At 36.8% G+C, this 26,525-nt stretch overlaps 1 protein-coding gene across 3 annotated transcripts in view; it reads left to right on the forward strand.

Annotated features, from left to right (window-relative positions):
- VPS13A (vacuolar protein sorting 13 homolog A) overlaps positions 1-26,525 on the forward strand; it is a 119,986-nt gene that overhangs the window by 27,232 nt on the left and 66,229 nt on the right. For all 3 annotated transcript variants that reach the window (XM_082783483.1, XM_082783482.1, XM_082783484.1), the window contains exons 20-33: positions 2,151-2,287; positions 3,899-4,031; positions 4,861-4,978; positions 9,125-9,260; positions 14,074-14,158; positions 16,201-16,373; positions 18,939-19,095; positions 19,463-19,542; positions 19,765-19,824; positions 19,919-20,075; positions 24,076-24,192; positions 24,272-24,375; positions 24,803-24,970; positions 25,584-25,891. In XM_082783483.1, the coding sequence (XP_082639609.1) occupies positions 2,151-2,287; positions 3,899-4,031; positions 4,861-4,978; positions 9,125-9,260; positions 14,074-14,158; positions 16,201-16,373; positions 18,939-19,095; positions 19,463-19,542; positions 19,765-19,824; positions 19,919-20,075; positions 24,076-24,192; positions 24,272-24,375; positions 24,803-24,970; positions 25,584-25,891 (1,933 nt within the window). The remainder of the gene's footprint in view (positions 1-2,150; positions 2,288-3,898; positions 4,032-4,860; positions 4,979-9,124; positions 9,261-14,073; positions 14,159-16,200; positions 16,374-18,938; positions 19,096-19,462; positions 19,543-19,764; positions 19,825-19,918; positions 20,076-24,075; positions 24,193-24,271; positions 24,376-24,802; positions 24,971-25,583; positions 25,892-26,525) is intronic.

Consider the following 26,525-nt stretch of genomic DNA (forward strand, 5'->3'; position numbering starts at 1 on the left):
CAATTATATTTCTACTACTTAGTTCTTTGGATGAACTGTGTGCAAGCCTTTATACTGTTTAATTAAGGACTGAAGTCAAAATAACAAGTATATGGTTACATGGATCATCTTGCTCATCTTTCTTGTCAGAAACTTCTCCAGCAGTATTGAATATATTGATATCCCAGGTCACTCCTGAGATTATTTAGAAAAATAAATAAATATATATTGCTTGATTGCAATATGCTTGGCTCTCTACTAATTATAAGTGAACACTGATTCTGAGCATGATTCATTTATTTGTGGAAATAAGAAATGCTGCTGTGCTTCAGTTATAACTGATATAGCATAACTTCAGAGGTATATCCCTACCAGTAACTCTTATTTCCTCAAGATCATTGAGTTGCCAGTAGTAATCCAAAAGCTTGTTTCTTTCATGAATGAAAAACCCAACTGAAATTTCTAAAAATAAGTGGTGTGTTGCTTGTAAAATCTAGGCTGAGATTCAGGGAAAGAAGACAGATTAGCATAGTCCCTTGCAGCACAGTATTCTGCAGATCAGAGGTAGAATTAAAAAAAAAAATAATAAAAAAATCATATCATTGATATGTTCAGACTTGCTGTCCTTCTCAATAAAGAATATTTTACACATGTCTTTCAAGCAGTAAAAGATAGCTGGAAAATACTGGGGACCTGTGAACTAGAGAGCTGAAGGAACTCTCTACCCCAAAATAGTAATAAGTTTCAGTACCACTGAAAGACATTATAGAAGTCTGGTTTCCCATAGTGCAGTTTATGGACTCACTTAATTGAGTTATTTTTTCAAATGAAATAAAGGCTTTTCTGGAGCCATCAAAGTCACTCAAGTATGGTTAGGTGTTGAAAACTGAAAAAAAAACAAACAACTTTTTATTGGTTTAAGTTACTTTACCTTGGAAATTCTGTACTATGTCATCCAATTCTTCATTGACTAGACTATTTGTCCTATGGCATGACAACCATTGATAACGTTGGAATAGTTTTAACTTCTTTCTTCCTTAATATCTGAGTTGAGCAACAAAGTTTCCCATGTGTTTTGTATAATCACTTATGTTTTGAAATCTAACCTGTTTCTACTTTATTTCTGCTCCTTACCGATGTGGGTGTTCTGCAGTGCAATGTCATCTTGATCACATGTTACATCTAGTTCTGTGATTAACTTGTTGCGTCTGATAACTATTTAGTGGGTTGTGGCTGCATCATAAGGCAGTTTTCAGTGCTAGCATGAAGCAAGACTACTCATTCCTCTTCAGATGAGGGGGAAAAAAAAAGAGAGAATTTGATCTCAAATGTTTTGACAATCTGAAGTGCCCAACCAGTTTAATAATTTTTGAACAGATTTTTTTGCAAGACTTGCACTTGCTGATCATCAGGATAGAGATGATAGTCAGCAAAATCAGTGTAAACGTCAGTGTCTTAGCAGTGAAAATACAGGCAGTTTGACAACCACAGTTGGATACTTCCTGTAAGACCTGCTGGAGCAAGTTAATTTCTGAATCTACAGAGCACAATGGGTTATCTCTGCAATTGTCAAGTTGCATTACACTTTCCGGTTACTTCACCTCTGCTCAGTATGAAGTTTTTTTTAGAACTGCATGTGTGTATGTTGTATTACTGTTTCTACTTCTGCATTAGCATTGTTCGCCGTCGCCATGTCCTGTGTTTGGTGTTTGTCTTTTTTGTGTTTTGGTTTTGTCTTTTAAAGATATCCTGTAATTTTTGGCTCAGAAGAAATTTAGAGAGCATCTGTACCTATAATTAAACATGATAATTAGATGGCAGTGGCAGTATGGGAGATGAAGGAGTAACTTCCTTCTTGCAGAAAACTTTCATGCTTGAAAACTATTCATGCAGAAAGAGTTTTGTTGAAGGGGATGAGTAACTGTGCAGAGAATACAGATAGGTATGTACTCTCTGCTTACAGAAGTGTGGATCTGTTCTTCATGTTCAATAGTTTCAACTCCAGATGCTATGGGTCTTGCTGAAAAAGAACTAGTATTCACAGCTCCATTAGTTACGCAGAATTTCTCTTATAGCTTCTTTTAATTCCATGTTTTTTGTGTGGATTAATTAATTTATTTAATATTAATTAATAAATATAATTTATTTATATTTACTAACCTCTTTTTCAGGTTTGTTGTATGTTATCGAAACTCAGAAAGTTCTTGACCTCAAAATTAACCTCATGGCTTCATACATAATTGTTCCACAAAAGGGATTCTATGACAGTACATCAAATCTGCTCCTTTTGGATCTTGGTAGTCTTAAGGTATGTATTTACCTGATGAAGTAACTTAGCAAAAAGGTTTGGCTTTTATGTGTCTTGCACTTTATTGAATTTGTATGTATTGTACTGGTTAAATAAATTTTTGTATAAATATTCCTGTTTCAGGAATAGGTATTCTATATCTAAGGTATTGATTTTAAACTGCTTTCCATGCAAGACAAAAAATATTGAAGTTTTCTGAATAGAATCTTTCGATCCAAAATTGTTGCTAGAAAATTGCTGAGCCACCTGCCTTAGGTGGCCCTACTTGAGCCCAAGGGCTGGACCAGATGGCCTTCAGGAGTCAGGCTCCCAACCTTCAGAGTCATTCTGTGACTCTGTCAGAATACTCTTCTCCCGAATTAAACCACTGGTGATGCTTTCAAACTGTTATGTAGAAAAAGTCTATCTTTTCTTTTTTTTTTTTTAATCTTAGATTATAAATTAAAAAAAAAAAAAAGGCTGAATAATTTGTGTAGGGAACATGACTCTGAGGTTGGTTTCCTGTCTTTTGAAAGGAATTAGAATGTAAGATGAAGTAAGCAGGCAACACCAAAAGAGAAAGTTAATCGGATGCCTGTCAGGATATGATGAGTAATCCTGTATTCACTTTGAGTACTATATGCTTAAGAAAGATGTAGAATATTCACTGAATTTGTTTAATGCAAAACTAATAGTCTCCTTCCCTCAGTTACGCACTGTATGAAGTCAAGTCCCGTGCGGCGTTGTAGTACATAACATCATATCTCAGTGCATATATGTACCTAGACTTACTTAATTAAGGCTGCCCAGGCAATGTTAATTTGATAATTCTGAATGTTCAATCTCTTAATTATTTTTAATGTGAAAGTAGTCATAATTCAGTAGCACTCAAAAGAGAAGTGTCTTAAAAACCAATATTGAAACTGTTTTCATTGTTGCTAACCTTACACTGACTGCTGTCTGGCTCTGACAAAAATGAATGTAAGTGCAAAAATTGTTAGACATTTTAAGGATGATGACAGACACATTTCATTGGAGGGCACATACAGATGTAAGATACCAAAGAAGTATGGGCAACCCAAAGCTGAATCAAAGATGTGACTGATATTAAAGCTAAGACACTGAACATTTATAATGAATGGTCCGAAGCACCTTTTCTGTTTTACTCAGAGTTTGTCTAATAAGTTGCAGGGTAATGCCACACCTAAATTTAATAAATAGCTACATTTTAAAATAGATTGTGGTACTGTGGTGATTAATGCTGTATTTTTATATATAGAAAAGTGAACAGTATGATGTTACTGATAATAAAGAGTTTGAGACTTCATACTCCAGATTATGAGTCACTTATTAAAGGAAATTAAAATAAATTCCTTCTGTACGAAATGTATGAAACTTGATAGATGTCAATTTCTTTCTTTCCTTGAAGAAATGATGTTTAGTACTTCCCATTTTTTGTTCTGATATAGCTGCTTGTATTAGATATCTCCTTTGCTGTGATGTTTCTAAGACTGTGCCATTATAATGAAGATTTAAATTTAATCTTTTGTCGTAGCAGGATCAAGTATTCGTAGAATTACTACTTTGACTATTTTGAAATTAATTACTGCTTTTTTGTGACTGTGTTTTAAGATGAAAAGCAAAAGTCGTTCTGATTTATCGGAACTTAAAGTAGGACAAAGCACTATTGAAGATATAATGTCAAGAGCTTATGATAGTTTTGATATCCAGCTCAGCAGTATACAGTTACTCTACAGCAAACATGGTGAGTAGTCATAAAAGTAAATCTGTCTTTAACAGATTAAAAATATTTCAGTAGTTGATGTACCTTCATATTTTTAACTGAAACGGTGGAGAATCTTTGGGACATGTTTCTCTAAACTCAGATTTCAAACTCCATCATGTGAACATATTAAGAACTTCCAAAACATACATTTAGGTCTTAGACTCCAACCTTACATTTTGCTAAATAAATGAACCAAAATCCCTATTTGTGAAGACTCCAAAATGTCTCATTTGATTTAGAGCATAATAAATATGTACTTTTGCTCTTATTCCAACAGTGTAATTAATTTATGATGTATTTTCATTCGGTTCCTTTTTCTGACTTCCCTCCAAATGAAAAGGAGAATCCATGAGTAGTTTTAGGTATGATTATTTTGTGAAGGTAAAGAAAGGATCAGAATCCCTTATTGAGGGAAACTTCTAGTAGTAGTTTGTGAACTAACAATACAGAAAAAGTCAGAATCAAAGAAGTCTAGGACATCTAATTCTTATGGTTCTGGAGGAGAATCCAAAGCCTGAACTCCTAGTACAATGCATGTTAAGAATTAGGTCCTTGAAATCTGCATCATTGTTTGGGTAGATGTTTAGATGTGAACAGTGAAACAGTGAACAGTATTAAGTACTGCAGTATGTCTGAAGTCCTAATCCTGTACAATATGTATGTATTGAAGAGCTATTAAAGAGGCTCTGTCACCTGAATTTTTAAAAAATGTATGTTAAGTAATATCAGGTGCCTTAATTCCGTAGTATGTGTAATGAAAAGAAGTATCATTCAGTTTCAAAGCTTAGGGATTTTTTTGCTCCTCTAGGTGAAAACTGGCAAGAGGCTCGTAAGCTGAAATACTCATCTCAACATATCTTGCAGCCTTTGGATGTGAAAGTTGAATTTAGCAGAGCTATGGTTGTCACAGATGCAAGAATGCCCAAGTAAGTCTAGTTTCCGTTTTTGAATTTTACAGTAAATTATGTTTGTTTTTTTTTAAGGGAGAGAAGAGAAGATAATCAAGTATCTATTTATAATTCTTATGCTATTTTACATCAGCCACATGTATCTCGCTTCTAAGACTCACATTTGGTCCTAAATATTTTGTTAAATATACTAATCATAGTCCAGATTAGGTCTTTCCGATACACATTTTAGTCCTCATTGAAAATACGGAGGGACAGAAAATGTTAATTTACAATGCCTCTCTTATAAATATCACAAAATATTTTGAAAAGCGATTTGCTGTCTTACTCCCTTACTTTTGTTTAGGTTGTTTGTCTATGTTGTTTATCTAACCAGCCTTGTCAAGGAAAGTGCTCTTAATGTGTAGAGTGTACACTTAGGTTTATTTAGCAGAAGAATTATTGCTTATGGAAGTTGTACTCAGAAGGCATTTTCATGTTACTACTGTTGAAGCAAATCTGATGTCCAAGACCACTGAGACAAAAGGGCAGAGATGTACTTGGCTCTGGTGAGTCTGCACCTCAAATACTGTGTTTGATTTAGGGCCTCTTGCTACAAGAAGGACATTGAGGTGCTGGAGTGTGCCCAAAGAAGGGCAACAAAGCAGAGATAATTCTACACATATTTTGGAAAAAGCATCCTCACTAATGTCTGACAAGGACACTACTTGCTAAAAATTCCATTGTTTTTGAAGTACCATTAATGCATTACAACCTAATACAGTTTTTAGGACAATCATGATACAACAAACTAGCTTACACTTCATTCTTAAAACTATTAGAAATTCAGATTTCAGCGATGCACTTACAGGCATAAAGATTGGCATAGGCCCTGGCAGAAAAATGTTTAGCACAATCAGGGGACAATTTATGAAATGAAAGGATTGCAAAGAATGTGAAGATCATGAAGACCAGTTGTTCTCCAGGTAACCTGTTGTCTGAGCTGGTAGATATGGATGGGGAGCAGAGTGAAGCCCTCATAACTGGTGAGGAAATGGTTAGCCACCTGCTGAACTACTTAAACATATGCAGGTCTTTGGGGGTGGATGGGATACACCCAAAGGTACTGAGAGAGTTGTCAAAAGTGCTCACTAAGACACTTTCCATCATTTATGAGCAGTCCTGGCTATCAGGGGAAGTCCCAGTCAACTGTCAGCTAGCAAACATGATGCCCATCTGCAAGAAGGTCTGGAAGGAGTGTCTGGGAAACTCCAGGCCTGTTAGTCTAACCTTGGTGCCAGGGAAGATCATGGAGCAGATCATCTTGAGTGCCATCATGCTGCATCTACAGGGCAACCAGGTGATCAGGCCCAGTCAGCCTGGGTTTATGAAAGGCAGATCCTGCTTGACAAATCTGATCTCCTTCTACGATAAAGTGATGTGCTCAGTGGATGAGGGAACAGCTGTGGATGTGGTCTACTTAGACTTCAGTAAGGCTTTTGACACGGTTTCCCACAGCATTCTCATGGAGAAACTGGCTGCTCGTGGCTTGGATGGGTGTACACTTCATTGGGTTAAAAGCTGGCTGGGTGTCTGGACCCAAAGAATCATGGTGAATGGAGTTAAATCCAGCTGCAGTCTGGTCTGCTCACTAGTGGAGTCCCTCAGGGTTCATTACTGGGGCCAGTTCTCTTCATTATCTTTATCAGTGATCTGGATGAGGGGATTAAGTGCACCCTCAGTAAGTTTGCGAACAACACTAAGTTGGGCACAAGTGTTGATCTGCTCAAGGGTAGGATGGTTCTGCAGAGGGATCTGGATAGGCTTCAGTAAGGCTGAGTGCTGGCTTCTGCACTTGAGGCACAACAACCCCATGCAACCCTGCAGGCTGGGGGAAGAGTGGCTGGAAAGCTGCCTGGTGGAAAGGGACCTGGGGTTATTGGTCAACAGCCAGCTGAACATGAGCCAGCAGTGTTCTCAGGAGGAGGACAAGAAGGCCAACAACATCCTGGCTTGTATAAGAAATACTGTGGCCAGCAGGACCAGGGAAGCGATTGTCACTCTGTACTTGGCTCTGGTGAGTCTGCACCTCAAATACTGTGTTTGATTTAGGGCCCCTTGCTACAAGAAGGACATTGAGGTGCTGGAGTGTGCCCAAAGAAGGGCAACAAAGCTGGTGAGGGGTCAAGAAAGAAGTCTTAGGAGGAGCAGCTGAGGGAGTTGGGGTTGTTTAGCCTAGAAAAAAGGCTTTGTGAGACCTTACCATGCTCTACAGTTACCTTAAAGGAGGCTATAGCGAGGTGGGGATTGGTCTATTCTCCCAAGCGCCGAGTGGTAAGACAAGAGTGGAACTGGCCTTAAGTTGCACCATGGTTGGATTTTAGGAAAAAAAATTTGACTGTAGGGGTTGTGAAGTATTGGAACAGGCTGCCCAGGGAAGTAGTCGAGTCACTATCCCTGGGGGTCTTCAAAACACAGAATCACAGAATATATGTCTAGTTGTAGAGCTTAGTGATATGGTTTAATGGCAGTGCTGGGTTAAAGGTTGGGCTATATGATCGTAGAGGGCTTTTACAACCTAAATGATTGTATTCTGTGCTATGAATCTAGGATTTGTTTACTCAGAAGTAAAATAATGCATACCACTGGTGCTGTGTGTTGTGAATACACAGCATTGATTTTGTGGTACAATGGTGCCACCTTCCGGAAAGCTGGGAAGCTAGCTTCGGAATTTCGATGTCTGACATGGTAAAACATCATACTCTTTTCTTCCTTACCTTTTCTATTTGGTGGAAGAGGTTAGATAAGAGAACTAAAAAGACAGATTCCTGAGAGTTATATGTCAGGAAGCCCAGGGAGAGAAAGTGAGATTTCATTTCTACGGTCATGTAACACACTGTTGTTTTAACGTAGGTTTGTAATTGGGTTATGCTAGTATAACCTGGGTTAAGGAGTGTCTGTCCCTAAGGAAAGCACCTATTGCTGTATAATATTACTGCTTCTCATGGCATGCAACACAAAGAGAAGTGCAATAGAGTATAGGAGTATAGGGTATACTCCTATATATATATATAGGTACCCTATAGAGTATAGGGCATAGAGTAAAGGATAGGTGCAGTTGATTACAGTACGAAATCTATATCCTAGTTGCTGTAGTCTTGCTTAAAGCTAGTAAAGATGAGAGTGAAGACTTTATCTCTCTCACTTTCTCTCTCTATATATAAATCTATGGGGAAAAAAAAAAAAAGAAATCCATCTTTATTGTACAGCTACGTGTTTGTCTGGTTGTTCCCCTTCTTCTACCCCTCCCTGTCCCACAACCCCCTACCCTGCCCTCCCTGGGCCTAGAGTTAAGCACAACAAAGCTGAGAGGAAACAGCAGGTCCTGTTTCTTAGATTTTCTGTGTTAAGCATCTGCTGCTGCCCACTGTTGGAAGAATTCTTTATATGTTCTAACTAGCTGTTGGAATAAATACATCATAATGTTCTTGGAGGCAGTTTTTTGTGCTTGGAGACAGTTTATTATGCTGCTCATTTCTCTGAGGAACTGGGATACATTTTATGTCTTTAAAAAGTCAGTGACTATATTCAGTTCTACTTCATATTGGCAAAAGTCTGTTCAAACAGGGTTAAAATACATTTTATTGATGACTTTTTTAAAGGGTTATTTTATTCCCCTGTGTCTTTTACATCTATGACATTTATTTCCATGTTTGCTATGTAAACTAATATTAGAGCCAGGTTAAATAACTTTCTTAAAGTTATGTATATTTGTGTACTTTGCTTGAAATTTTAGGTTGCAAACATTCTTATGCAAAAAGTTTTTGTTTTTTTTTTTGTAAAATACTGTGTGAGGGCTTAGCTGTGTGATTTACCGCAAGTAATTAAATGAAAAATATGAACAGTTTCTGATTGTAAGGATAATATACTTTATGTAAGCAAATCAGGAGTTATTTGCAACCTTCATTCGGAAGACATTGTACCATATGGAAATATAAATTAATATCTAGATATTTGTTAGTTAATGATCTCCTCTGTGTGCAACAGAAGTTATGTGTCTGTATTAAATATAATGGTTAGATGACATTCCTTCTGACCAGGAAAAGTAGTGTATTTTTCAGAAGAAAATGAATGTGATGTCTGAATGAAATAGTTATAAGATAACATCGACTATTTATGTAACAGGTTCAAACTGTATGGACAGCTGCCTTTACTTTCGGTCCAAATATCAGACCAAAAGCTGAAAAGTATCTTGGAGCTAATTGATAGCATTCCTAAGCCAGAAAGTGCTTCTACCACTTCTCCTCCAAAAGTAACTGAGGTAAGGTTTTTAAAAATTATTTCATCAATACTAATCACAAAAATAAATTCCTTGCTGTTAACACTGCAGTTATTAAATGAGCAGAGGAAAGTGGAGAACAAGCATTTACTTAGAACCTCTCAAAACTTGTAGCTAATTCTGTAAAGCTATAGAAATTTTGCTTGTCAATGTTTTATGCTTTCTTAAAAGATTGGTACTTTCTTGTTAGTATTCCTGAAAAGTATGTTTTAACTTCTGATAATCACCTGTTTTTAAGAAAATTAGAAAGTGAACTCCTAATTGCTTATTTTTAACATCGCTCTAATCTGTACAATCTGGCCATGTTTTATATATATGTTTTTAAAGCAGTCTTTTCACTGTAACACAAGCAAAATCTCCATGTCAAAGACAAAATTGGGCTATCCATGTTTCTCTCATTTGTGAATACTGCTAATTATCCATTATTTATTCCTTTGTGTACCTGGTTCTAAAAGAATAATGGTCAACTTTGTATATGTGTGTTTGTTTTGAGATTACTTAAAAATTATCTTTCCATCTTTATTTGTTAGAAAAATTATTCTGCTGTTTTCCTTGTGGATATCAATGCAGCTTTTGGTGTTGCTTTCTGTGTGTTATTAGCATAATATTCAATAATAGTACATGCACATGACTAGACACACACCTTTTGAAAGTATATGTTGAGTGAAATTTAACATGTAGTTCCATCTTTTAAGTAGTAACATGAAAATTCTAGCTAGTTCTGACCTGCTCTTTTACTTTTCATGTACTAATAGTATTCTCTGCTGTTTTGTGCAAGTAGTCATAGAAAAACATTCTTCAAGGGTAAAAGTTGGGATTTTAATTTCACATAAGTAAAATGTGCACATATGGAATGACTGTCATATACTTGAATGACTAGATATACTTGAATTTAATCAGAAAATTTCTCTGCTACATTTAAAAACCTTTAACTTTGTGCTTAGTATTCCCTGTACATTACTTGTTACATACAAGTTCAGGTTAGGAAAGTCAATGTGAATGTGACTGATTATATGCAGCATCCATATTAAAACCTGTGGTTAAACTTGTCTGATTAAGTCTCCATTTGTTGCAGGGCTTGACAGAATCTGAATTGCTGGTATTAATTCAGTTAACTTGTGCAGATTTGATGGTTTATTGTGGCTGAGGTATTGTCATGCCTTCATCCCTGTAGCTGAAATTCTTCTGAGCTTTGTTGCCATCACTTCTGAAAAGAAAGGAATGAGAAACCTTTATTCGGCACTCTGAATGTGAAACTTGCAGTTTACATTTTGAATTAGTGGAGGAGTTGTTTGTGGACTGTGAAAGCAAGAAGATGCTTCTGAACAGATCCTTCTAGGTTTCTGCACTTCTGAAGTAGCCTTAGAATGTGAAAGTCTTGCGGATGAGACATTGAGACACTTTCATAATTGCAACACTTAGTATATCTATCACTCAGACATGGTTATATTGAGTAAGGTCAACTTATGTAGGCTGGAGAGTGGGAGATGATTAAAAAGTGAAGAGTGAGATGAAATAGGGAATCTTGGTAGACTGCTGGAAACAACGTTCATTCAAAGATGAGTGTTTTGTTGTTGGTACAATTCTTAGTTTTCTGAAGGGAACAAGAGCTACTAAATAAGATAAGGTTTTAAATGTAGCAGTAACTGGAAAAAAAAAAAAAGAGCCGTTGTCATTTGCACAGTATTCAAGAAAAATGGGTGTACAGACAATAACCACCTCTCTACTTTATTTTGGGACTCAGTGCAAGGTCCATGTATGCTAAGCACACGTGGAACATGCAGAGGAGCATTCTTTACAAAATGAAACGAGTGATTTTGCTTTCTGAGGCTTGATGTGAAATTTGTCTTTGCTGGAAAAAACATTTAATTACAGAATCACAGAATCACCTAGGTTGGAAGAGACCTCCAAGATCACCTAGTTCAACCTCTGACCTAACACTAACCAGTCCTCCACTAAACCATATCCCTAAGCTCTACATCTAAATGTCTTGTAAAGACCTCCAGGGATGGTGACTCCACTACTTCTCTGGGCAGCCCATTCCAATTCCCAGCAACCCTTTTGGTAAAGAAGTTCTTCCTAATATCCAATCTAAACCTCCCCTGGCACGACTCTAACCCATTCGCACTCATCCTGTCACCAGGCATGTGGGAGAACAGACCAACCCCCACCTCACTACAGCCTCTTTTAAGGTACCTGTAGCGAGGGATAAGGTCTCCCCAGAGCCTTCTCTTCTTCACGCTGAACAAACCCAGCTCCCTCAGCCGCTCCTTGTAGGACTTGTTCTCCAGGCCCCTCACCAGCTTCATTGCCCTTCTCTGTACCCGCTCAAGCACCTCCATGTCCTTCTTGTAGCAAGGGGCCCAAAACTGGACACAGTACTCGAGGTGCAGCCTCACCAGAGCTGAGTACAGGGGGACGATCACCTCCCTAGCCCTGCTGGCCACACTGTTTCTGATAGAAGCCAGGATGCCGTTGGCCTTCTTGGCCACCTGAGCACACTGCTGGCTCATATTCAGCTGACTATCCACCATCACTCCCAGGTCCTTCTCTGCCTGGCAGCTCTCCAACCACTCATCTCTCAGCCTGTAATGCTGCTTGGGGTTGTTGCACCCCAGGTGCAGGACCTGGCACTTGGCCTTGTTGAACTTCATGCAGTTGACCTCAGTCCATCGGTCCAGCCTATCCAGATCCTCCTGCAGAGCCTTCCTACCCTCGAGCAGATCGACACACGCACCTAACTTGGTGTCATCTGCAAATTTACTGAGGGTGCACTTGAACCCCTCATCCAGATCATCAATAAAGATTTTGAAGAGGACTGGACCTAGTACTGAGCGCTGGGGGACTACACTAACAGAACCTATCTCTGCCAAATATAGTGCAACCTGGAGTGAAGATTCTTGTTTCCCTTTCTACATGTAGTGACAGTGACAATTCACACATTTTCAGTTAGTGCTCTAGGTTGTAGGCAACTGCATCTTAATATTACACACTCTGTTTCCCCAGATGCATCATAGAATAATGATCCCCTTCTACTAGATCAGGTGCCCCAAAGTCCCCTTGAACCTGGCCTTAAACACTTCAGGGATGGGGCGTCCACCACTTCCCTGGACAACCTATTCCTGTGTCTCACCACCCTCAGAATGAAGAACTTTTTTGTAATGTTTAATCTAAATCTACCCTTTTTTAGTTGAAAGCCATTCCCCCTTGTCTGATCATTCCACTCCCTGACAAAAGAGCCCTTCCTCAGCTTTCCCATAGGCTTTCTTTAGGTATTGGAAGGATGCTATAAGGTCTCCCTGGAGCCTTTACTCTTCTCCAGGCTGAACAACCCCAACTCCCTCAGGCTGTCTTCATAGAGTAAGTGCTCCAGCCCCTTGACCATCTCTATGGCCCTCCTCTGGACTTGTTCTAATATGTCCACGTCCTTCTTGTGCTGGGGGCACCAGAACTGAACATAGGACTCAGGTGAGGTCTCATGAGAGAGCAGAGAAGGGGAAAATCATCTTCATCTCCCTGCTGGCCATACTTCCTTTGATGCTGCCCAGAACACAGATGGCTTTTTGTGATTCATGTGTGCATTGCCAGCTCATGCTGAGCTTCTCATCAACCACCACCCACCAGTCCTCATTAGGGCTGCTCTCAATTCATTCTCCACCCAGCCTGTATTTGTGTTTAGGATTGCCCCAGCCCAAAAAAATGTCCAGCAAAGGACTTTGCACTTGGCTGTGTTGAACCTCATGAGTTCAACACCACCTATCCAGCCTGTCTAGGTCCCTCTGGATGGCATCCCTTCCCTCCAGCTTGTTGACTGCACCACAGAGCTTGGTATCATTGGCAAACTTGCTGAGGCTGCACTGGATTCCATTATCCATGTCTCCAACAAAGATGTTAAACAGCGCCAGTCCCAATACAGACCTCCAGGATACACCACTTGTTACTGATCTTCCAATTTGATGTTGAGCTGTTGACCACAAGTCTTTGAATCCAACCATCCAGCTAATTCCTTACCCGCTGAGAGGTCCATCCATCAAATCCATTTGCCTCCAATTTAGAGACAAGAGTGTCATGGGGGACAGTGCAAATGCTTTGCATAAGTCCAGGTAGATGATGTCAGTTGCTCTACCTCCATCCACCAAAGCTGTAACTGTGTTGTAGAAAGCTACCAGATTTGTCATGAAGAAATTTGAAAACAGTGTGTACGATCTTGGACACAATTTTGTCATGAGTGATGAAATTTGGACACAATTCTGTCTACTATCATATTCTCTCTATTCCTTTTTATTATTTTTTTCCCCGTTCTTTTTCTGTTCTTTTTCTTTCTTCCTCTACAGCCTCTGGTATTGTGTAATTTTATAAAGAAAGCTAGTCTTTTACTGTTCTCTGAAGCTGCCATTCTGTAATCCTTAGAGGGGACTAGGTTTTGTCTTTCCTGATGTTTTGTGTGATGTCCAGTCTGTGTCCATATTTTGATCTGTGAAGTTGGGTATTTGAATCCCTTCACTCTGTTTCCAGATGGATTATCTCTGCAGCTATTCAGCTGTGTATATTCCTGCTGTTTCTGTTCTATTTATATTTTCTGTTCTATGTTATATATTCCTGCTGTTTCTGTTCTATTTAAGCCTCTTTTCTTCCCATACTTTTACTTATTAATAACATGTTCATTTAGAATGTTTTGTGCTTAAAATAACACTGATTTCCTTAAGTTCTAAAGCTTCTATGCCGTAGTATTTGTGCATGCGATAGCACGAACAAAGAATTCAAGCAAAAATTTATATGGTGTCTTCTATTTCAGGCTGCGATATCGCCTGTACTCTCAGTGCCACATTTATCACAAGGTGTGCTTCCTGTTTTAGATCTTCATTCATTTGCGGAGTCAGGTAATACAATCTATTTTAAAGTCTGATTTATTGAACAGTTCAAGTGATTTTTTTTTTTAAGTACATTGGGTTCATTTGTTTCTCCTGGAGTAAGTGACCATTCTGAGGCTTTGTTTCAAATTCTTGAGGTTAAAAAGCAATATATTCTGTGTAGTTTCGTATTCACTCTGTACAAAACATTGATGCGTTTTCTCAAAGCAGCACAATTTTCAGTGCTTGTTCTTTCTGTTACTTTTCTTGAAGTAGAACATTTCTTTCACAGGGTAGGATGTTTATTTTTTGTCTTTTGGATGCGTTACAATAGGTATCTATCAGAAAAGACATGTCAAATGCTCTTTATAAATCATACCGTCTTGGAAAATGGTGAGACTTGTGATGGCCTCTGTATATATGGGTCTTTAATCTGCCATTGTTCCCTACTGAGTGTATTTTTAGGAGAATTTGAAGTTCTTCATATTTCACAAAGCTTTAGGTTTTAAGTCATTTTCATCAAGTGTGAAGAATTCTGAGTCTGTGCTCATTGTGAAATGAATTCTGTAAAGAACTTGTGTAAGACATAGAGAATAAAATTAGCTTTTTCAATAACCTGTTAACCTGATGAAGTATGCAGCAGTGCTCTGAATTTTAGTTTTTTTGAATCAAACCTTGGACATTCTGGTGAGCATTCCTGGTGGATTTTGAAAACCAAAAATAAATTGAGAGAAAAGCAAAGATCCACTAAGTAATTAAATGTAAAGTTAAAAGTCTTAAGTTGGATATTCAGGGTGTTGATTCAGAACGTCTGTAGTAACGTGTGTCATTTTTTACTTCAGTATGTATTTAGTCCTCTCATGATGATTTTAATTATTTTATTTGAAAGTTTTTATCTTTGTTGGTTATAGTAGAACTAAAAAATACTAACTGACTGTTAGAAACTACTATGTTATAAACACACAGCATTTTCACAGGATCAAGCAGAAGATACACTGCAGAGGAACTGATCATGTTTAATACCAACTTTCTGTTCAAGCAGTTTAGCTTGATTGTAACATTCCGTCTAATAGTTATAGTTGAAGAATAATACAATGTATCAGCGTTGTTTCAACATCAGTTGCTCTAGCTTTGCCAAAACATTCAGTTGGGGAAACAGCGAAGAATACTTTCTCTGCTCTCCCAAGTTGATGATGTGACACTAGCAAAATTATAAGGAAAGCTAGTTATTTTTGCATTGATGTAATCACTTCTAATTCAGTGTGTGTACAGTGTGTATACAGATATGTATCTGTGCATCTTCATCTATTTTTATGAGTTCTTTTAGATGCCCAAAGGTAAAATATCTTTCCCTTCTTAAAATTAGGGTGAGGTGAGAATGAAAGCATGTAGCAGTTAATTTGAGAAAGTGATTACTAGATTTCGATTGAATCAGGTTTGTTTTTAAATTATATTATACACGGCAGCTGTGCAAACGTTTTTATTGACTCATATGCATGCCTACCTTCCCTCCAGATTGCAGGGTGCTTTTAAACCATAGAATATACCTCCTCATGTCATCTGTTCGGTTTTGTCCGAAGAAAGATAGTTGTTCCTTTAACTGCTCAGCTGCTGGTTTCTTGGTGAAAGGAAAAAGCTATTATTATGTTCTATCTATTGGTCATTGTAATACTTGTCTAATAACGTCATGTGGAATAAAGCTTTGCTTTTTCTCACAAACCTGATGAAGTCAGCAGCAGTTGGTTCAGCAGAAGAGATGTCTTGCCTTTAGTCTGCACTAATAGCTTAATGAGACACTGCGCTCATTTTTGCATAGCCGGTAGTGAGAGAATGCTGGCAAAGGAGTTAATGAGAGTTGATGATGTGATAGTGCAGCTGTAGGTGTTGTGGAGGCAGGAACTGAGGCAAGTGTAGAAACAGATTTAGCTAGGTGATCTTCCCAAAGTTGTCTACATCTCTAAATTTACATGTACATCTCTAATTTACATGTACATAAAAATTCTAGGTCATATTACTGCAAAATACTGGTTGTCTAAAATGTGTATGTAACATTGTTGTGAATTAATCTTTAGAATCAGAAGAAGAATTTTATGATGCTCTAAGCAGTCCTGTGGAAGACATGCCATTTTTTGAAGCCCCATCTGGTTCCCTCACACGAGCTAGCAGTATAAAGCGAAAAAAACTACGTAAACAAGAATCTTTGAAAAATATGACTGAATTTCAGCTGAGGTTTGAAGTAGCTGAGGTAAGGTTACACATTTTTTTTTGTCTCTCCAAAGCACACCTGATCTATCTATGACTCTTTCCTGTTCATTGTGTTCACAAATTCATGCTTGTAGAATTATTGATTTCCCGTTTCTTACTCAAACTGTTCTGGAGCGTTCAAGAGGTTGTTTTTGTTTTCAAGTCACAGTTGTGCTTCTGCATCTTCATCTGCACTGAAACACCTTGTTATGTCTACTTTCCCAGTTCATTTTATCATTGAGTTTCCTTTACCTAACCATCACTGGTGGAGCTCAGAAGCAGTTTTATTCTCTGTGCTTCACTTTTATTTATTAATTTATTTATTTTGCTTAAGATGTAGCCTTTGACGTGTCTTTTCCAAACACTTCTGTGACCACTGGGAAAACTTCATTAATGTTTCATGTCATGCAATCGCCCTATTTTTACCCTCTGTTTTTTCTTAAATTCTGTTGAACTCAACCATAACAAGTTCACTGTGAGGCATTTAATGGTTATTCTTGCTGCTTCAGACTTGAAAAAGAGTATTTTACCTAAGTGCTATCTGACTACATCAGTTGGTCTGTTAACAGATAGTGGCGATGACAGTGTTATTGCTGTGACTCAGTCTATAGCTTTACAAATAAACCACACAAAGTCAGTTAACTTTACAGATTCTGTTTTAGAGTAGGATTTACAGGAAGGCTTCAACACATAGTAACTAGCTTGCAGCATCTTGTTATGCTCTAGACTTCTAAAAATAAATAATGAAAAATCATTACTATTTTTTTCCTTAAGAATGACTAAGATGTTGTATTTTATATCCTTCTTTACTGGTAACTCTAAGTTACCAGTTCACAGTCTCTAAGAAAATGATATACATCTGTAAAGAATCACCTACCTCTCCATTTGTTGCCTTTATAGTTAAAAAATTGAAAGGAAGACTGCATATATTTATTTTGCTTAGTTTATGAAAGACGATGACAATGGACAGTTCAGGTAGATATTTATTTAACAACGTCTTTGTTGTGTATGAATGAAAAATCTGGAACTTATATTGATTGATATTCAGCTTGCAAATTCCTTAATGGCAGAGCTCAAAAAAAAAAATCCAATCACAGAGTCATTAAGGTTGGAAAAGACTTTCAAGATCATCTGGTCCAACCATCACCCTACTACCAATGTCACCCACTAAACCACCTCCCCAGTCCTGCTGACTACACTATTGCTGACGCAAGCCAGGATGCCATTGGCCTTCTTGGCCACCTGGGCCCACTGCTGGCTCATGTTCAGGTGAGCATCGATCAGCACCTCCAGATCCTTTTCCTCTGCACAGCTTTCCAAGCACTCTGCCCCAAGCCTGTAGCGCTGCATGGGGTTGTTGTAACCGAAGTGCAGAACCTGGCACTTAGCCATATTGAACCTCATCCCCTTGGCCTCTGCCCATCGACCCATCCCGTCCAGGTGCCTCTGCAGGGCCTCCGGCAAATTGATACTTACCCCCAGCTTAGTGTCATCTGAAAACTTGACTTTCTTTCCACCTGAACTGTGGGGGTTTCTTCTGTTCCCCGTACCAGAATGCCAGGTTAGGAGGATGAGTACCCTGAGCATAAGTGGTCTGGCTAGTAAAGACAGACGCAAAGGAGACATTTAAAACCTCAGCCTTTCCCTTATCCTCAGTAGTCATGTTCCCCTCTGCATCCAGTAAAGAAATGGAGATCCTCTTTGGCCTTCCTCTTCCTATTAGTATATTTATAAAAACATTTTTTTGTTATCCTTGACTATAGTGGCCAGGTTGAGTTTGTGCTGGTCTTTGGCCTTCCTGTTTTTTTCTCTGCATATGCTGGCAACTTCCTTGTAGTTTCCCTGAGTTGCCTGCCCCTTCTTCCGCTGGACGTAAACCTTTTTTTTTTCCTGAACATACAGCAAAATTTCTCTGTTTAGCCATGCCAGTCTTCTTCCCTGCCAGCTCATCTTATGGTGCACAGGTACAGCCTGCTCCTGCACCTTTAAGACTTCCTTCCTGGGGAGCGCCCAGCCTTCCTGGACCCCTCTGGCCTCCAGGACTGGCTCCCAAGGGGCTCTTCCTACCAGTGTTCTGAACAATTTGAAGTCTGCCCTCCAGAATTCCAAGACAGCAGTTTTACTGACCCCCCTTCCTGACTTCACCAAGAACAGAGAACTCTACCATGTCATGGTCACTCTGCCCAAGACACCTCTCTACTACCCCATCTCCCACCAGTTCTTCTCTGTTCATGAACACGAAAGCAAGTAAACAATGCCCACTGGAAATCTAGTTTTGACTGAGTTGAACATTACTAAATGCTTTACAGAACCGTTTTAAAAATTAATGAGTTCCTATAAGTGTAACTTTCCTCAAACATACATACATGTAATACAATTTTTGCTAAAACAGCATCAAACAGTATTCTAGTAATTTTGCTCATTGAACTCTTTATTTTTTCCATGTCTTTTGCTGTATAAAGTTTAATGATCAATATGCCTTAACCACTAAAGTATATGTAAATATACGATCCTATATAAAAGCTAAGAAAATAATTCCCTACCTTTTTTTTTTTTTTTTTCATAGGTCTTAATAAAATTATGCCGCCTTACTGGTAATACCGAGACACCTGTGCTGCAGCTTGAGGTTGTAGGGTTAGGCACTGAACTTAAATTAAGAACGTTTGACATGACTGCAAATGCTTTCCTGCATGAAGTTTGTCTGCTGTGCCCAGAGTATATGGGTAAGTGTCTGTATGCTGGTCAAAAAAATGATTCATTAATAGCTAATAACACTTTGAATGTGTCTTCAAAAAGCCTGCAGGGGTTTCTTTTGTAAGATGAGGAAGATCCACTTCTGGAATTAAATATAAGGTGTAAAAAAGGGAAGATAATTCTAGAGCTTATTCTGTTAGTAATGCTTTTGCAAATTTGTTCCAGTGCTCATGATTTTAGATGACGCATCTATTTTAGGTGTGCAAAAGGGCTTTTAAAATTAAATGGTAATGACTGCTAATAGTCTAGTTTATAGGCTATAGGTGATCAAAAGATGTATAGGTACCTCATCAAATTTTTTTCTTTATTAAAAAAAACTTTTTTTTTTTTTTTAAGATGATAATGGCAAACCAGTTTACATAATTACTACTTTGGATAATGTAGAAGATGATCTTCTCACTTTGGAGTATATAAAGGTGGGAAAACAGCAGACTTTTCTTTTGAATCATAAGTTAATTACAAACTACAGTATCACTGAGAAATGCTTTTTCCTTACTTAACCGTTTCTTCATATATTGAATGTCATGTGCAAAATCTGTCTGGTCCCTAAACAGACTAACTTATATATCATAAGCTGTAATTTGAAATTTGCAAACATCTCCTATTTGTCTTGTTTATGTGCATGTTTGGTGGAATAGGCTGATATTAATGGACCAGAACTGAAGACTCTGTATAAGAATGTTCTACAGAAGATAAAGGTACGATACATATATATTTAAACATATTTTTTCTACATTTGGGGGACTGATTCATTTATAATCTGATTAATTAACAATCTGATTATTCTTTCAGGTGAACTTCTCTTCTCTTGATGTTCATCTGCATACTGAAACTCTCCTGAATGCCATGAACTATCTAAACAATCTTCTACCCAAACAAGAAACTAAAGTTGCAGAAGAACCAGTTCAGGAAAAAATTGAGGAGAAGAAGGATGTTCTTAAGAAATTAAGTAAGTTTCTTTATTCTTTTTATCTTTCCTCTCTCTTCCCTCATCAAAGTAAGACAGAAAACAGAAATATTTGCTATTTTTTTTTTATAAGTTCACAGTTTTTCTAATTTTGATGGTGATAAAAATGTTAGCTAGCAGATTATTATTGAGTAGCCAGGGTATGGTGTTACTCCTTTGCTGTAAGTGTGTAGCAGAGAAATAACTGTATAATTAAATGAGCTAAGGTAGTTGCTGCAGCTGTTGACATTTCCTGAGGTAGAAAGAGTAAGCATGCTGTTTGAGTATGTGTCTTCAAATTTGCTTAGTTATGATAAACTGTGTTGAATGGTAGCTTATTGGAAATGATTATATTCCTAATGGTGTTCTGCAATATAATAAGAAAAGTATTTTTGCATTACAATATTTATAAAAAAAAATCCGTATAAAAATTAAAGAAATAAAGATCTTGATGGGTTAGAAAATTTAGCATGAAGATCAAAACTTTTGCTAATAAGTGTATTGAATGCATTCTAGACAACTTTGTGCTTTCATAGTTAAAGCATAATGTGAATTTAACTGTTCAGTGAGATGACTTTGTTCACCATCTTTCTTCCTATCATAAATATATTTTTATTAGTTTAGGTTTGTAACCCACTCATTTAGCAATTTATTAATATGTAAGCACTGACTGCAGATGTGAATACAAAATAGACACTGCTGCATTTCATAAGCTCCAGGACAGGTTTGTTTATTAGTGAGCTACTCAGTTGCTGAATGAATAAATTCTGTTTGGCACCAATTTTGTTGACATAATTTGCTGGAATTGCTGCTTTAGATTTATGAACTTGCACGTGAGTTTGGATTTAGTTTGTAGTGTAATAAATAGATGGTCCTTGCTTAGTGGAAGCTGGGTTTGAGCATTTAAAATCTTTTGGTATGAGATGCAGGTAATACACATGTATTTCATTAATATAAATTACCATGTTTTCAGGTACACATAGGTAGCACGTAAATTCCTGCAATTTACAAGAGATCTGGTGAGTCTCTTTATCAAAGGTACCTGGTACTATTGTAGGTACCTGATTTGTATGTATAAATTTAGGGCTACTTGCCTTCTTTGGTATTCAGAAGAAATATTGCATCCTGAAAGGGATGCGGACCAGTCAATTATTCAATAATATTGGTCTGAAGGAATTGTGCTACTGCAGTAAGGTTCATCTCATCTCCTTCCATGTTCTAAGTGTTTTCTGTCACTCAAGCTGAGCACAAGGCAAAAGATAGGTACCTGTCTATTCAGTAATAATTATGATTGATTTCTCTTCGTCTATTCAAGGCACATACCACATAATATATATATATATATATATTTATTATAATACATATATATATATATATTATTTATTTATTTATTTATTTATTTTTTCTGGTATGAATTGAGACTTTTGATTTCCTTACAGTTAATTTATCCTCGTTATTTGAGGAACATCAGTCTCTTGTGAATAAGTTGCTTGTCATGCAGTCCTACCATTCTCTCACCAGGAATTTGATGCATCTGATTTGTTGATAATGTGAAGCATAGATCACCTCCCTTGCTTGCTGTTGTGTCTGGGAGCTGCTTTGAAATTAGTAGCAGTATGTCAATAATACTCCTTTCTGCTGTGAGAAGGACTTCTCTGAGATCTTTGCAAATGTTTCTTTCTATTAATTTTAAAACAATTAGATTTCTGGTATTTATTGAAAAAATTATTATTGAAATACCTCAATACAAAATAATCAAAAAACCACCACACCCTATATACAAAAGTAGGGTAGAGGATAATTCTCAAGATGATTCTTGTTAAAGTATTTTAATACTTGCTTTTGTGTAAGTGATTTCAAAGAGCTCTGTCATCTGACTGACCTGGTAAACTGTTGAGATCTTTCTGAGGCTGCCGTCCTTCACTGACATGAATTCTGACAAGCATTTTGAGTTAAACATCTGTACTAGTTCTATATCCTTAAACCCCAATATCACATTTGCAACATTTGATAAGATTGTCGAGAAGGTTGCTGTCTCTACAAAGAAATATTTGACATAGCAACATGGTTTAGTGGGCAGTATTGGTGGTAGGGGACAGTTGTACCAGATGATCATGGAGATCTTTTCCAACCTTAACCATTGTATGATTCTGTGTTTGTAACTCAGTGGCTAATACTCATACTGAGTGACTCATAGTGACTAGTTCACAGTATTACAAGTATTCATGTTTTTGTCATGGGAGACAGGTGAAATAGTACCTGATTGTGTTTTTGAAGAAGAATTTGAGACTGAAATAGCACCTGTATTAGGGGAAAAATAAGCAAGCTTTTGGGTGCACAGCATTTTGGGGGATTTGTGTAATTGTTTTCCATATCCACTTAAATGAAATCAGTTATGTTAATTGTTTAAACATTATGAAAGGAAAGGTAATTATGATCTCCGTGGCACAACAGGTTATAAATAAAACAGGGGAACATAAGGTTTGTAGCCTTTGTTTTTCAGGATCTACAGTGGAAGATGAAAGGTATTTGCCTTAGGATTGATGAGAGTTCAATTGGGATGGGATGTGGAAAAAGCGGTAATAATGTTACACAGTGTCTTTCAGTTGATGATTTCTGAATGTTCTGTCAAATTAGTAAGAAGTTTAGATTCTCAGCTCTTTCTGAAAGTGTTTTGTAGGACTCTACTGAACAATAGAACAAATAAATAAAGGATGGAAAAATTGCTCTGTTGAAAAAAATTCTTCCATTTAACGATATTTTTCATTATTTTTGCTGTAAGATAATTTTAATTCATGGTGGATTTTAATTTCAGTTGTACTGGGACATGCTTGGACACAAGGTACATTTGTGTCCATATGATATTCTGTGAACTTACAGATTCTGGTCTGTGGCTTACTGAGCTGTGAACAGATGATTCAGTGCTTCTGTATTTTTGAGCCATTTTGCGATGAAAGCAAACACTGAAGTGCTTGTTTGTAGCTTACAGAATTCTCAGAGGCAAAAGATTAAATCAGTTTCTTATTTATTAACATATGACAATTTCTCTGCTATTTATTATTTAGTATGGTGTAGTATAGTTGGAAGGGACTTGAAAGACCATCTAGTCCAAATATGTGGCCTCTTCAAGGCTAACCAAAAGTTAAAGCATGTTAATGAAGGCATTGTCCAAATGTCTCTTGAACAGTGACAGGCATGGGGTGTCAACTATCTCTAGAAAGCCTCTTCCAGTATTTTACCACCCTCATGGTAAAGAAGTTTGCAGTTAGTAGGCATTGCACAGCTGAAAAGCCTTGTAATGAACAGCAACAAAATACACTTTCTTAGGTGATTCTCTTCCCTCCTCCCCTACTCCTCTATAACTTTGCAAACTAAACCTTTACTGAGGATAGTTGTCAGTTTATTTTTGGCTGAGGAGTTTTCTTTTGCTAGCAAGGTACAATAAAATGGTATGACTGAACCTAATATATTTATGGAACTGTAGTTTGTGTCTAAGGATTGAGAAGATGTTAGCATGCATGCAATACTTTGATGAAATATCTCATCTGAAAAGCTGTTTAAAACTTGGATTTAGGAAATCGAGTGCAGATCTCCTTCATTATGTAAACAAGACCTTTAGTTGCAAATGACTCATCGACAGAACAGGTAGAAGAGTATATTAATGCAGCTATCATGTTAACACTATTAGAAGTAAACTGCTTAGTCCTGAATACAGTATTTCTGATTTTGCTTTGTGCCATGTGGATATTTATAAAATGAATTTCAGTTAATAAAGTACTGATGGTGTATACCAAAGTTTGTGAAACACATAAAGACTACTGTATATGCAAGCAGTTCCTTCCTGTCCTACCTGCTAGAATGAGTGCTGTGCATCTCACCCACACTGTAGACTTTCTAGACTTCAGAGAAGGGGTACTAAATTTTCTGTCTCTTCTTGAAGAAAAATTATTTATATCTCCTCCTTGAAGAACTGCTTTTTTTTTTTTTTTTGTATTTCCTACAGCATCAAAAAAATCGAAGTATGAAGATGTTATCGACCTCAATATCTGTGCGGATTTATCTTGTTTACGTGTCTTTATTAGAGAGAAAAAACATAGAATAGCTGAAATTCACATTGAAGGTAAGAATAAAATTTTAATAACAGAGGCACGAAACTTTGTAACCAGAAGAGTCTCTAGATTTTGTATGTCAATTTTAAGGTCTGGATAGTGAAGTGATCATGAAAAAAGCAGAAACAGAAGTAACTGCAAAATTAAAGAACATCATTATCATGGATTCTGACGAGATGGCATTGTATAAAAAGGTATGATATTTTTATGTGTCATTGATTTATGAATGGATTATAGATGCTAAATTGACCTGAACTGAACTGTGAGATCTGTTTGTTTGTTTGTTTTTTGTTTTTTGGTTTGTTTGTTTTTTCCTGTTTGCTAGGAGTATTATTTTCTACAGGCAGACTTGTTTCTGTAGCCAGTATTGTTACACCAAAATTTTGTCGATTTTGTGCAACTGTGATTCCTGGTTGCTCATTAGGCTCAATCAAAAGAATTGTTCAAGATGAAATTCTGAGTATTTTCAGCTGTTTCAAAGATGATGATGTTGTTTGTTTGTTTCATTTACTGTTAATGTATTTAAACTAAAAATGTTTTAGAAGCGTGAGATAATATTTTGGAATTTGTTTTCTCTAGCATAAGTTTTTACATTGGAGATGCTCTGTTTTTCTTCCTAAGGCTCTTTACATCACAGGAAAAGAAGTCTTCAACTTCAAAATGATATCTTATGTGAATGCTACAGATGGAATTGCATATGCAAACATGGATGTTGTTGACAATAGTATGAGCCTAACAGTTGGGTGTATTCAAGTAGTTTTTGTCAACAAGTTTGTTTCTTCTATTTTGGTAAGTTAAATTTTCGAGTTGATGTTCCTTAGCATGCAGACACCATTGCCAAATCTAGAAAAGGATAAAGCATCCCATGTAAGATGGTGCCTATTTGTGTTAGAATTCTTGCAATCTTGTAAAACCTTTGCTGGATATATGATTGAACTATTTACTTTTCTTATCTATATTTTCATTATTGTGGAGTGGATGGTTAAGCAGTAATGTTTGCTAATATTATCCCTTTTTTTTAATGATCTGTGGCAAATTATAGATACATACACTGTTTTGTGGCGATGAAATATAAGTATTAAGCCATGAAAATGAATGCCTTTTCTGTACATTCTGCTAAATAAATCAATCTTTTACACATCAAATGAGTAAATAATTCATACAAGTCATGTTACAAAATCATTATTGTTGCCATCTGACTTATCAAACATTTAGTATGGAATTCAATTTTTATATAGGCATATTTTGTCATATTCTGGGAGAGATTATCCTACTAAGGAATTAAAGTGTTTAGAAAAAGTAGTATCTTTAGATGGTTTGCTATTTAAAATACTATGATTCTTAGAGTTCTTGAAGTAATATAATTCTTAATAAAACTCCCAAATTCTGTATTTTTTCCTAGGCTTTTATAAATAACTTTCAAGCTGCCAAAGAAGCTCTTACTGAGGCAACTGTTCAAGCAGCAGAGAAAGCAGCTACAGGTGTAAAAGAGCTAGCAGAGCGTAGTTCTCGTTTGGCACTAGATATCAATATCAAAGCACCTGTTGTGATAATTCCACAATCAGCAGTGTCTGCGAATGTCCTGGTGGCTGATCTTGGTCTAATTACTGTAAAGAACCAATTTTTTATTGCTAAATCAAAATCTTGGTACAATCTCCCACCTGTTGTTGACTCTATGACAGTGAATTTGAGCGAACTGAAGTTATACAGGTAATGTTGTGTCAAGATTTTTTCAAATTTCTATAGTCATTGTGGAATACATCAGTTGAAGAGCTTTGAGAAGTTGTTATCAAAATAATTACTGGTTGGTTATTGTCAGATACACTATTATCTCGAAATATAACAGGAAGTTAATAATTAATATTTAAAATATATGGCTTAGGACAAACAGCAATCTACAGGTCTTTTAATAGAAGCAAATGTCTGTTTACAGACTATCATGTAGATTAATAAATTTAGGAATTATTCACTGCTTTGGGACAAGTTAAACCCACTTGTAAATGGGTATTTTAACCTTTTTTTTTAAGCTATTTTTATCAGGAAATAAATAAAGCCAGATAGATGTAAAGAAACATTTTTAAGTAGGCTTTGGTGCTGGAGATTAAGAGCAGGAGCGGAAGAGGAAGGGGATTTTCAAACAGTTGAATACTGAAGAGAGAAGGAACTGCTCTCCAGCTGATAAGAGGTCATAACTTGCAAAAAGCTAGTATACTGGACATATGGTCTATGTATCTCCTCCCTGCCGAGAAATGATGTTTAGTTGCTGGAGCAAAGCTTTAACTAGATATTTTAGGAGTAGTGCACTCAGCTATGAAGACTGTTTTACAGTACTTTTCAAAAAAAT

This window comes from Aythya marila (assembly GCF_965140915.1).
Source record: "Aythya marila genome assembly, chromosome: Z".
NCBI classification, from domain to species: Eukaryota; Metazoa; Chordata; class Aves; order Anseriformes; family Anatidae; genus Aythya; species Aythya marila.